Genomic DNA, 12,500 nt, shown 5'->3' with positions numbered 1-12,500 from the left:
TCTCTCTCTCTCTCTCCTTTAGGTCTTAACTTTCGGACTATGCTCCAATACTCTCTCTCTCTCTCTCTCTCTCTCTCTCTCTCTCTCTCTCTCTCTCTCTCTCTCTCTCTCTCTCTCTTTGAATGAGGGAGAAGTGAAGAGAATGTCAAGTACAGGCGGGTTAGTTGAGGAGACATCTTACAAGGACAGGAAAGGGAGAGAGGGAGAGAGAGAGAGAGAGAGGAGAGAGAGGAGGAGGAGAGAGAGAGAGAGGAGGAGGAAAGCATGGTTAGCTGGAGGGAAGGAAGGAGGGAAGGAAGGAGAGAAGAGGAGGAAGTACTGTTATGGAGGGACAAGGTGGGAGGAACCGGTAGGCGTGAGACGGAGGGAGAGACGAGAGAGAGAGAGAGAGAGAGAGAGAGAGAGAGAGAGAGAGAGAGAGAGAGAGAGAGAGAGAGAGAGAGAGAGAGAGAGAGAGAGAGAGAGAGAGAGAGAGAGAGAGAGAGAGAGAGAGAGTAAGGGAATGTCGTTTGCTTCTTTTTCTGATTAATAATGAAAGAGAAAATAAAGTTGTCTTTACTACAAGTTTTGATAAGGTAAAGGTGTGTGTGTGTGTGTGTGTGTGTGTGTGTGTGTGTGTGTGTGTGTGTGTGTGTGTGTGTGTGTGTGTGTGTGTGTAGGAGTGTGGAAGAATGTGGCTGATCCAGATCCTGTGTGTGTGTGTGTGAACCTGCCAATCTAACGCATCTGTTTTGCTGTCCATTCTTCTATCTATCTCTTTCCTTCCTTTCCGTCTGTCTGTTTGCCTGTTTGCTTGTCAATCAAAATAAGCAAAAATAAATAAACAGACCCACTGAGGCGCAAGTCCCCAAACAGAGCCAAAGATGATCGTCAGAATATGGAGAAGTTTATTTTATTATATTTTATTTTATTTTACTGCTACATTTTATCAAGCTGTAGTGACTGTTTGTGTTTCAGGAGTGTTTCAGTGACTCTTGTATAATTCAATCCTTTCACCGCTATTTGCCTCACCTTTCCTCAGTAACTAACAATTTTGTCACAGCCACGTCCATACACTACACTGCCTAGAGTCACATAAATCTATTCTTTTTAACTCCTTTTTTCATTTAGATGCTCACAAAGATTTCACACATTTCTCGAGTGATGTTATTGTACACTCCACTCAAAGGGTTAATTAATGTATTCTGCACCTTCATTGAGAACACACCTGCCTATAAAGATCCCATATATTGTTTTCAGATTTTGATTATTGCGTACCACACTCAAAAGGTTAGTTAAACAGGTATTCTGCACCATCAATTAAAACACACCTGAGGGAACCTAGCTAGTTATCCTTGCATCCTTTGAAAATCTTAAAACATTGCGTTGAAGGATACTAGTTTTAATTCTACACATCCTTCCTTTCTTCCTTCCTTCCTTCACTCTATTCGGGAACTAGCATCTAAGTGGGCCTTTATCCTTGCATCCTTTGAAATTTTAGAACATTGCATTGAAGGATACTGGTTTAAATTCTACTCCTCTTTCCTTCCATCCTTCCTTCCTTCCTTCCTTCACTGGCATCAAAGTGGGCCTTTTAATTTAATCGTTTTTGTTACTCTTGGACAAATTTTCCCCTTACATAAAAAAAAGAGTAAATAGCCACGAAAGGGCCTCCACACACACACACACACACACACACACACACACACACACACACACACACACACACACACACACACACTCACGGGTCTCATGCCAATTAGTGGGATTTTTCACACGCATGTATTTGCATCTAAACAAAGCAATAAGCACCGTCACCATCCTTCCTCTGTACCTTCCTTCCTTCATTCCTTCCTTCCTTCCTTTCTTTCTTTTATTTATCATCTTTTTCCTCCGTTTATCAATTTTATCCCATTCATTTCTCTATCCTACCTTTTGTCTATCATTTTCTTTTCTTTCTGTGTCTTTTTTTTTCCTATTCTTCCTCCTTTTTATTCTTCCTTCTATATTCTCTCTACTTCTAACCACCACTTCTTCTTCCTCCTTCTGTATAAGTTCCTCCTCCTCCTCCTCCTCCTCCTCCTCCTCCTCCTCCTCCTCCTCCTTTCTCGTATCTATTCTCTTTCTTCTTCCTGCACTTGAGAGAGAGAGAGAGAGAGAGAGAGAGAGAGAGAGAGAGAGAGAGAGAGAGAGAGAGAGAGAGAGAGAGAGAGAGAGAGAGAGAGCACCACTACCGCAGAACACACAACGCGTGGCTAAAATCACAATTCTTGCGTCTAAAATGCAACAATTTCCCAGCATCTGTCATCGCCTCGCTTATAGAAAATGGGACACGGAAAGAAAACGGCGCCAAAATCTAGGGTACACTACACTAAATTCGCAGTATACTTAGAAAATAAATAGAAAAAAAGCGAAAATGTAGATCCAAATAAGAGATGAAGAAGAAAATTAGACGGGGAATAAAGAAGAAAGTAGAAATAATAGAGAGAAGCAAAAAAGGAGGAGGAGGAGGAGAAGGAGGAGGAGGAGGAGGAAGTTGTGGAGGTGGAGGTTTTGAGGACAATTAACGGATACAGATGTTAGAGGATGAAGAGGAAGAACCTGATCCCCATACACACATCACCATCACCACCATCACCACCACCATCACCAATGCCTCCCAACACGTATGCCTCTAGTGAAAACGAGACACGAAACGTTTAGAAGTCACAGCGTTTACATGTGTCTTCTAAATTGGGACCGCCAGGAGGGAGAGAGAGAGAGAGGGAGAGGAGGTGTGGGAAGGCCTGGAGACGTGGATATGTAGGTGAAGAAACGGGATAAAAAAAAGAAAAGGTAGAGAGGGTAGGATTTGAGGGTCATTTTGGTATATTTCAGCATAGGTAAAGGGAGAAATGGGTCTAAATAAGCTCAGGTGGGTTTAAGACAGGTAAAGGACAGATAGGAACGGAATGATAAAGAATAGGTAGAGGGTGAGATTTTATGATAATTTTTTGTGTATTTCAGGATAAGTAAGGAGGAAATAGGTCTACAAGAGATTGGATTAAGTACGGGTGAGATTAATAAGATAGATAAAGGAATGATAAAGAATAGGTAGAAGGGTAGGATTGAGAGTCACTCGGTATATTTCAGGGTAGGTAAGAGTAAGTGAAGGAGGAATAGGATCTAAAAGGGATGGGATCAAGTACAGGTGTGTACAGGTGGGATTAACAAGATAGATAAAGGTAAAGTAGTAGGTCATTTCAAGATGAGGTAAGGTTTTGAATAGGAGGACGAAAAGGTAATAGTCAGAAGGGTTTTATTTACTTATTTTTATTTTCATTTATTTATCTATTTTTATTGATCTTTTTGTTTTCTATTATTCTTTCATTTCTTTATTTTGATTTACTTTTTCACTTTCTATTCTTTTCTTTTATTATTATCATTAATTTTTTTGTATGGGTTAAGGTATGTGGGTGAGGTATGGGATGAGGAAATAGGTGAGTTTGTATGGGTCAGGACAGATGAAGGAGAAAACAGAGGTGGAATGGATCAAGTAAGGGTTGATGGAATAGGTGAACTCGTGTGGGTCAGAAGAGGTGGAGGAAATGACAAGTGGAGGAAAGGACAGGTACAGGGTGATGGAATAGGTAACACAGGTAATTGGTCAAGGTAACAATATTAATTAGCTCTGGCAACACTAGTCAAGAATGTAATTGAAAAATCTCAAATAAAAAAAAACAAAATAGAGTAAGAGTGAGGAGCGTTGAGGGCAGCAGGGGGCGTGGCTGGCGTCTGGATGCTCTACAGATCAGATTAGATTGATTCATTGTCCTTTTTTCAATTTTTTTGCACATTAGAGTGGCTTAGATTAGATTAGACTAGTTTTGTTTATTTTCCATGTTTTTAATTTTTGCACATCTGAATTACATATTAAGTATACAATGAATATATGACTATATGAACATATAGAGTATACAATTCAAAATGTTATGTTAAATACATTGTTCTATTGTTACTTTGAGAGTTGTTTATACATGGTATGTATTCATAAATACAGTAATATATAAGCTATTTATTTGCAGTTAGTTTTGATAGCCTTGAAGCAAACAATATTCTGTTTTACTTTTGAACAATTTGACGGAGATAGTGATTTGATTCCGTATGGGAACCTGCTGCTCTCACGCCCTCACGCCCTCACATTCACGCTTCTCTGTGCATGAACATTTCTACAGAAAGGAAGACTAAGACTGTTGGGTGTTCTTGTGTTAATAACAATATGAGACAATAATTAATCAGTTGTATTATTGGGTATTTGTGAATGGATTTAAAAACAAATACACAAGTCTGCGAGACTATTATGTCGGAAGCTTTCAAAAGGTTTTACTCAGACCTCAGAGGAAGGCTGCTCTGTCAAGCCGATCATGTCCCACCACTTGGTTACACTGATGTACTACAGATTAGCTACACTCATGACGAAGTTAGTAAACAGTTAATAGAAGTAAATCACTTATAGATGTTCCATAATACTAATAAAAAAGTAGATTTTCTTCTCCGAAGGTATGTGTGGTTAATACCGTGATTACATTTCTGATTCTTGTCACCGTCAAGTTTGTTGTAACAATGAAACCATCAAAAGCTACAACAATGCCATGAATTCGCCACGGTTTTTCTTGCGACAAAGGAAAAACACTTGAGTGACTCGCGGCGCAGCAGTACAGCAAGATGGACCTAACACGTTAAGGAGCGACGATCGGCCTGCAAAGAGGCGCTGTAATGACATGAAAACGACCTTACACAGGACGCAGGACACAGGACACGCCAGCCGCTGGGGCGGGTGATAAGCATGCACTGAGGGAGGGCGGGGCGAACGAGGATGTACTGCAAGGCAAGATCCTGTTGACAGAGTCACACCACATGGAGGTCAGAGCAGCGTCCTACTGGCGGCATCCTCCTGCCTTGAGTGGAGATGGCCGCGCATGTGCCTCAATTATCAAATATGCTAAAATTAGATTATTCTTGATTTTAAAATTCCAGTCGTTGCTAAAAAAAGAAAATAAATAAACAAAATAAATGAATAATACAAATTTCCTAAATTGGAATGTATTTAATATCAAAGATTACACACGTGACATGATGGCTGGGAATTGATACAAACGGATGACCATGAAAATTTTTAAAAATTATAAAAAAAATTTTGTTCAGCAGTGTACACTATCATAGCTTTGTAATAAGTAACTTTGTGCGAGACGGGGAGGGTTCAGAGAGATGGGGGGGATTGGGGGTGGGAGGTTGAGGAAAGCTGGTGGAAGCGACAGAGAACACTTGACATCATAGAAGCTGTTTCAGCCAGAGAAAAGATTTTAAGTTTCCAGTTTAGATTGCAGTATAAGCAAAGAACAGACCGAGGATATTCAGTGTAGAAGAGAGGGACAACTGAATGTCACTGAAGAAGAGGGGATAGCTGTTTGGAAGCTTGTGTAGTGTTGATAGACGTAGGAATTGAATTTTTGAGGCTTTGAACAAAATCAATCTTGCTCTGCTCTAATCAGAAATTTCAGAGAGATCAGAAGTCAGGTGTTCTGTGGCGTCCCTGCGAGATCTGTTTACTTCCTGAAGGGTTGGTAGTCTCTGAAAAGACGCAGTGACCCACAATGAAAACATTCCTAATTATAAACCTTACTTATCGAGCCAGAGCTACTCCCTTTCACTTATCGCTCTTCTTCGCCACCACAAAGAACAAAGAAGACAGACTACATCTTCCTGACAAAAAGAAAACTAGAATCGCCGCTTCTGTTTTCTCCTGACAGCCGCTGAGGCATGCACAGCCGCCACTGCCACTCACCCTGCGACCACAAGGCAAGAATGCAAGAGAGGAAAAAAAACATGTAATACAAAGACACCAAAACAACTCAAGCTGATTTCCTTGAAGACTCACTCGTGCCTGTCAACTTAAGTAGCATTCATCAAGCCGCAGCCGCAAGATAAGAGAGTGAACCTAATATAGAAGGAAGACGAACCTAACAAAAAGAAAATGAGGATCAATTAATGACGCAAAAACAAGGAACAGGAGGAGGAGGAGGAGCAGGAGGAGGAGGAGGAGGAGGAGAAGGAGGAGGAGGAGGAGGAGGAGGAGGAGGAGGAGGAGGAGGAGGAGGAGGAGGAGGAAGAGGAGGAGAAAGAGGAGGAGAAGGAGAATAAGAATAAGAACAGACATCAACTCCACTCCATCCAACCGTTCTCCAAACCAAAAAGGCAAAGAAAACGACAACCAAACTAGAAAAAAAAAAAAAAAAAAGAACGAGAAAAAAAAACATCAGAATTATAAGCCCTAAAGTAGACACAGCTCTGCCAACACATCCTACGCCTATGTCCCTCGCCAGCAGGAAGATGTGCCCCGCTACTACATACACAACAATTTGACGCCAACTCCACCTTTACTGATTCTTATTGACATGCACCATCACCATTACCCAGAAAGACGTGAATACTGAGAGGAAGCGCGTCTTGTCCTCTCTCGGAAGTGGGTTTAGAGGCCACTGCTCCTGCCACTGGCGAGATGACGGAAGGAGAGCAGAAGGAGGCCGAGTAGGGGGAAGAATACAAAGGAATACAAAGGAAGTCCACACACCAACAAATCCTGAGGTCCTTACTTGGAGAGACAGGACAGAACAGAAAAGGGAGGAGGAGGAGGAGAAGAAGAGGAGGAGGAGGAGGAGGAGGAGGAGGAGGAGGAGGAGGAGGAGGAGGAGGAGGAGGAGAAAAAGAAAAAGAAAAAGAAAGAAAGAGAAAGAGAAGAAGAAGAGAAGAAGAAAAAATAAAGAAGAACGAGAAGGAGAAGGAGAACGAGAAGAACTAAAAGGAGAAAGATGAGAAAGAGGACGAGAACAAGAACAAGGACGAGAACGAGAAAAAAATTACATATACTGAAAAATTACTAACGAAAATACATCACAAACACAGGATTAAGATTACAGGAGATTACAATGGGGGAGAATTTATAAGAGGTAAGGGGGGGGGGGTGTTAAAGTTGTGGGGACATTTAGTAGTCTTTTCTTGTCTTTATTTTGTCAACCACCCACACAGCAAGTCAGGAAGGCCGCAGGTGTGTAGTGGTGCTGCTGGTGTGGACGTGGTTGGAGGGGCGTGCGGTGTGGGGGGTTATAGATTCTTTCTGGGGGGTGTTGTAATTTATTTTAGCCTTTTTTTTTTATTTGTCGATCTGCCACACAGCAAGTCAGGCCGGCCGCAGGTGTGTAATGGTGTTGGTGTTGGGAGAGGAGGGGGTGGTGTACAGGTGTGGTTGGAGAGATGAGGGATGTGGTGTAGAAAATTAGAGGTTTTTTTTTTTTTTTTTGTTCCTTTTTATTTTGTCAACCTGCACACACACAGCAACAGACACAATTAACACAAAATTAACTAAAATAAAACACAACCACACACAATAATTAATAAAAGAAAAAATACAATAAAAATAACAAAAAAAAATTAATTAATCTCTTCATCTCCCTATCCACAAAACAAAACGAAAAAAAGCAAGAAAAATATGAAACAAGCAGAGAGAGAGAGAGAGAGAGAGATTGGTGAGGGAGGTGGGAGGGTAGGAGGGTGGGACAGAGAGATGTGGTGTCTGCATAGGTGGGTAAGTGAATCAAAACAGAAAAAGACTGACAAGTTAACCCTTCAACACTGATTCTAACTGGCAGTCTTTACACCTCTGAGCTTAGGGATGCAAGCGTTGTGGAGCCACCCAGCTGAGAGGCGCCCCCACTAAGGCCTTGCGTTGCCGTTGGTGTTAATAACCACTGGGATTGAGAGACTGGGCAGGGCTGGACGGTGCGCAGAAGAGGAGAGGAGTGGAGGTCTCGGCGAAGATTGCGTGTGAGGGAGAATAGAAGTGAGAGAGAGAGAGAGAGAGAGAGAGAGAGAGAGAGAGAGAGAGAGAGAGAGAGAGAGAGAGAGAGAGAGAGAGAGAGAGAGAGAGAAGAGAATAGAGTGAAGAGAGAAAAGAGGAAGAGAGAGAGAGAGAGAAAGAGAGAGAGAGAGAGAGAGAGAGATAGAGAGAGAGAGATTAGAGGAGAGAGAGAGAGAGAGAGAGAGAGAGAGAGAGAGAGAGAGAGAGAGAGAGAGAGAGAGAGAGAGAGAGAGAGAGAGAGAGAGAGAGAGAGAGAGAGAATCTTAACTATTGTTAGGCTTTTAAATAATTCCATACTCAACGTGGAATTTTAAGCCGAATATGTAAATATACGTACTATGTTTAAATAAAAATAAAAGAGAGAGAGAGAGAGAGAGAGAGAGAGAGAGAGAGAGAGAGAGAGAGAGAGAGAGAGAGAGAGAGAGAGAGAGAGAGAGAGAGAGAGAGAAGAGCGCATAACAAATTGATGGAAAAGAACTACTGAGAAAGACGAATAGATGAAAACAATGAAAAAAAGGGTAAAGAGAAACAAATCAAGGTAATAATAACGAAGAAAAACCCAACATAACACTACACTGAGGTTGTTGAGGTTACGACACGCTTTCAACACTCAAAGCGAGACCTGACTCACCCTAACCCTGCCCTCACTCACCCCAACACTGCCCTGACACCCCAACACTGCCCTCACTCACCCCAACACTGCCCTGACTCACCCCAACACTGCCCTGACACCCCAACACTGCCCTCACTCACCCCAAAACTGTCCTGACACCCCAACACTGCCCTCACTCACCCCAACACTGCACTGACACCTCAACACTGCCCTGACACCCCAACACTGCCCTCACTCAGCCCACACCACGACTGACTCACCAAGCCACTGAGGAAAAGAGTGACTGACTGACTGACTGACTGATTTATTGACTGACTGACTTATGAGTGAGTGACTGACTGACTTATGACTGACTGACTGACTTATGACTGACTGACTGACTGACTGATTTATGACTGACTGACTGACTGACTGACTGACTGACTGAATGACTGACTGACTAACTGACTGACTGACTTACTGATCCTTTCCGTCCATGTCTCCACTCTCTCGTTTATTCTTCCGTCTACATTCTACCTAATGCTAAAGAATAAAATATATCAAAAAATTATTAATATAGGTATTTTTCTCTCTTTCTTTATTTTCTTTCAATACGTCAATTCTATTCCGCTCTGTTCATCTTTCTAAATTATGTTTTCGAGTGTTCTTTTTTTTTTAAGTATTCTTTCTAGAGTGGTTAATAAATTCTCAAGGTTATTTTCCATTCTCTCTCTCTCTCTCTCTCTCTCTCTCTCTCTCTCTCTCTCTCTCTCTCTCTCTCTCTCTCTCTTTCAAGGTAACGTTTCACCTGTTTATTGCACGTTTGGCATTTTTTATAACGTCAATGTTAGGATTTATTCAGCCGTGTGGTCAGGTGGTGGTGGTGGTGGTGGTGGTGGTGGTGGTGGTGGTGGTGGTGGTGGTGGTGGTGGTGGTGGTGGTGGTGGTGGTGGTGGTGGTGGTGGTGGTGGAGGCCGTGAGCAAGCGGCAATACAAACACACACATGCACGTATACATACATACATACATACATACATACATAACAAACTTGCATGACTACTAACTCACACCGACCACCACCATGCACACCACTGACCTCTTTCCCTCACCACCATCACACACACACATACACACACACACACACACACACACACACACATACACACACACACACACACACACACACACACACACACACACACAGACACACACACACACACACACACTGACACACACACACACATACCATACATACACACACACACACACACACACACACACACACACACACACACACACACACACACACACACACACAGAATACAAGTGCAAATACTCAAAAGAAATTGTCATTGTTTATTCGGTTAACTATGGGTATCTTTGTGGATCATTGTAGCTGTCTAGTGGTACTGTATTTGTATGTTATGGCCATTTTTTATGTAAGAGAGAGAACTGGCCAAGGGCAACGAGAAATATGATTGAAAAAAAGGCCCGCTGAGGTGCCCGTCCCCAGACAAGTTGAATAGTCAGAAAGGAACTCCGCGGATGATATAAGAGACAACTTTTTTTTTCAAGTTTTGCGTGAGGAATGTATGAGTAGCCAGGTGCATGTAGTGTTGTGTGAAGGAGGAGTGTTGTCTTTAACGGGTAGGCTGAGACACAAAGAGAAACGTTCAGTGAGGTCAGAGCTGTCTTTAATGTTAAGTTTCCAGCACCCCCTGAACCAGTGCTATTACACCTCACAGGCAGTAATTATCGTTTCGGCAGGTGCCTACTGCCTCCTCCTCTGCCTGCCATCTTTTGGTTATGAAAGTGTAAAATTATTTCATAAGTATTGATATCTTTTGCTATTTTTTTTTAAGGAGTTGTGCTCCATACTTTGTTTATAAAATCTGACCATATAAATAAATCATATTCTAATTCTAAACCCTAAAATTCTATTCACACACACACACACACACACACACACACACACACACACACACACACACACACACACACACACACAAGTCCACCGAGCTGAAAATCACAGTATGATCTGATTTGTATGTATAACTCGCCGTCTACTCGTAAATCCTCGTGGCGGTGCATGTGGCCTTTTATGACACAGATATGGCAAGTGGCCTCTGAGGATGAGCATGGAGCGAGGAACAGGGAGCGGTAGTTGGGGTGTTTCAGAGTACTTTCAATGCTGGTAATGTCTTGAGTATAGGCAAGGCAGCAGACCAATAGCGTGTCGGCTTCACATTCGTAACGTTATATCGACTCCTCCCCTTTTGCCTACAAGGAACACACGTCAGGAATACGATGTTCCCATTGGCTGCTTCGCTCACGACTCGTCCCATACTTTCATACAAACGATGATGTTACACCACGGTTGATTGAGAAGCCCTTTTTTTTCCGTTCACACACACACACACACACACACACACACACACACACACACACACACACACACACACACACACACACGCACACGCAGGCGGGAGAGGCAGTGAGCGAGCAGTGTGCGTGGCGCTCCCTTCCAGGCTACATGGCGGGTAAACATTCACTCCACTGGGCCTCCACCACCACCACCACCACCACCACCCAGTCGCCTCTCATCCTCAGCGTCACGGAAACACCACAGCCAAGTACTGCATATAATGATTCATGATACCGTTTACAATGATTACTTCCTTTCTCCTTTTCATTTCCGTTTTCCTCTTATTTTACAGTACTTCTTCAAATGACTACTCCTCTTTCCTCCTTCTACCTTCCTTTAACTTCTTATCTTCGTGTTCTTTTATTCTTTAACCGCTTCAGAACTGGACACATTTTTACCTTGATATTTTGTGTACGATTAGACCATTTTATTGACATTAGAAAGGGTCTATGAAGGTCAGAAGATTAATGGCCACAGTCTTCAATATTTTAATCCCCCCACATAAGTTTCTGAAGCTGTATAAAATCCCCATATAGTAACCAGAATGAATATGGAAACGCGTCATGGTACTGAAGGGGTTAGGATTCTTATGGTGCAGTATAGAATCACCACTTTCTTTCTCATCTTTTACCTTACTTCAACCTTTCTCCTTCGTCTTTATTTCTTATTTGAACAGTGAAGTGCTGCAAAGAATTATCACTTCAATTCCTTCCTTTAATATGCATCATGTTGCTTATTTCTTTCTTAGTCTACGTCAAAAGCTGTAAGGCATGACTCAACCGGTACTTCCAATCATTTATACTTTTTTCTCTGGTAAACTTTGGAACTCCATACTTCCTATGACTTAACTTCATTTAAGAGGGAGGTCTCAAGACATCTAGCCCTTTATTTTGGCTAACTATTTCCGATCTGCAAGGGGACTGACAACTAATTAGGCATGTTTTTTTTTTTTTTTTTTTTTTTTGCGTTTTATATTGCCCTTGGTGAGTTTTCCCCTCTTACATAAAAACTGTCCTTATATTTCTTCCTTCTTGGTCTTATGAAATGAAGGTCTGTTAAACGTTCTATTTAACTCTTTACATTTATATTCCATTCATGTTTGTTTATTTCTCTGAATAATCGTATTTTAATTGCCTCATCTACTTCTCTATTCCCTTTTTGTTAATGTGTTCTTGTATTGTTCCTTATAAAGTGAACGAATTGGCTTTAATTATTCTTTTGTTTTGTCTTTTTTTATCATCTTGCTTTCATCTCTCATATCTATACTTTTCTTTCCTACTTTCTTTTCACTTCTCTTTTACCTTATCTTCCCTTAGAAGGTGTTTTGCCTCATCTTTTTTCATGATTTCCTCGTCAGTAAGTTCAGTTCAGTTTAGCAAAGTTCAAGGCTGCATGTTAGCTTTGGTTAGGTCACCTTGCAGTATGATCAGGTTTAGCTTGATATCATATGGAAAAAACGCTGGAAACTTGTAAATTCTGCTGAACGTTCGTGAAATCCTAAGGTGCTTTTGGGCAGGTTTTCATTCCGTGACAAGCTGCGTGACTCAGCGTTAACCCGTTCCTGCCTTCGTATTTCCGTGACTTTTCTTGTGTTTAACCCCCTACACAT

At 41.8% G+C, this 12,500-nt stretch overlaps 1 protein-coding gene across 2 annotated transcripts in view; it reads left to right on the top strand.

Moving 5' to 3' along the window:
• Positions 1 to 12,500, top strand: part of LOC123508786 — a 55,639-nt gene that overhangs the window by 33,334 nt on the left and 9,805 nt on the right. The window contains exon 1 of one of the 2 annotated variants that reach the window (XM_045262700.1): positions 10,971 to 11,099. The exons of the other annotated variant lie outside the window; for it this stretch is intronic. Coding sequence (XP_045118635.1) covers positions 11,000 to 11,099 — 100 coding nt within the window. The 5' untranslated portion in view covers positions 10,971 to 10,999. Of the gene's footprint in view, positions 1 to 10,970; positions 11,100 to 12,500 lie in introns of those variants that run through there. 2 annotated transcript variants of the gene reach the window in all.

This window comes from Portunus trituberculatus, chromosome 25, assembly GCF_017591435.1.
Source record: "Portunus trituberculatus isolate SZX2019 chromosome 25, ASM1759143v1, whole genome shotgun sequence".
Taxonomy (NCBI): domain Eukaryota; kingdom Metazoa; phylum Arthropoda; class Malacostraca; order Decapoda; family Portunidae; genus Portunus; species Portunus trituberculatus.
This window is presented reverse-complemented; position numbering and strand designations above follow the sequence as displayed.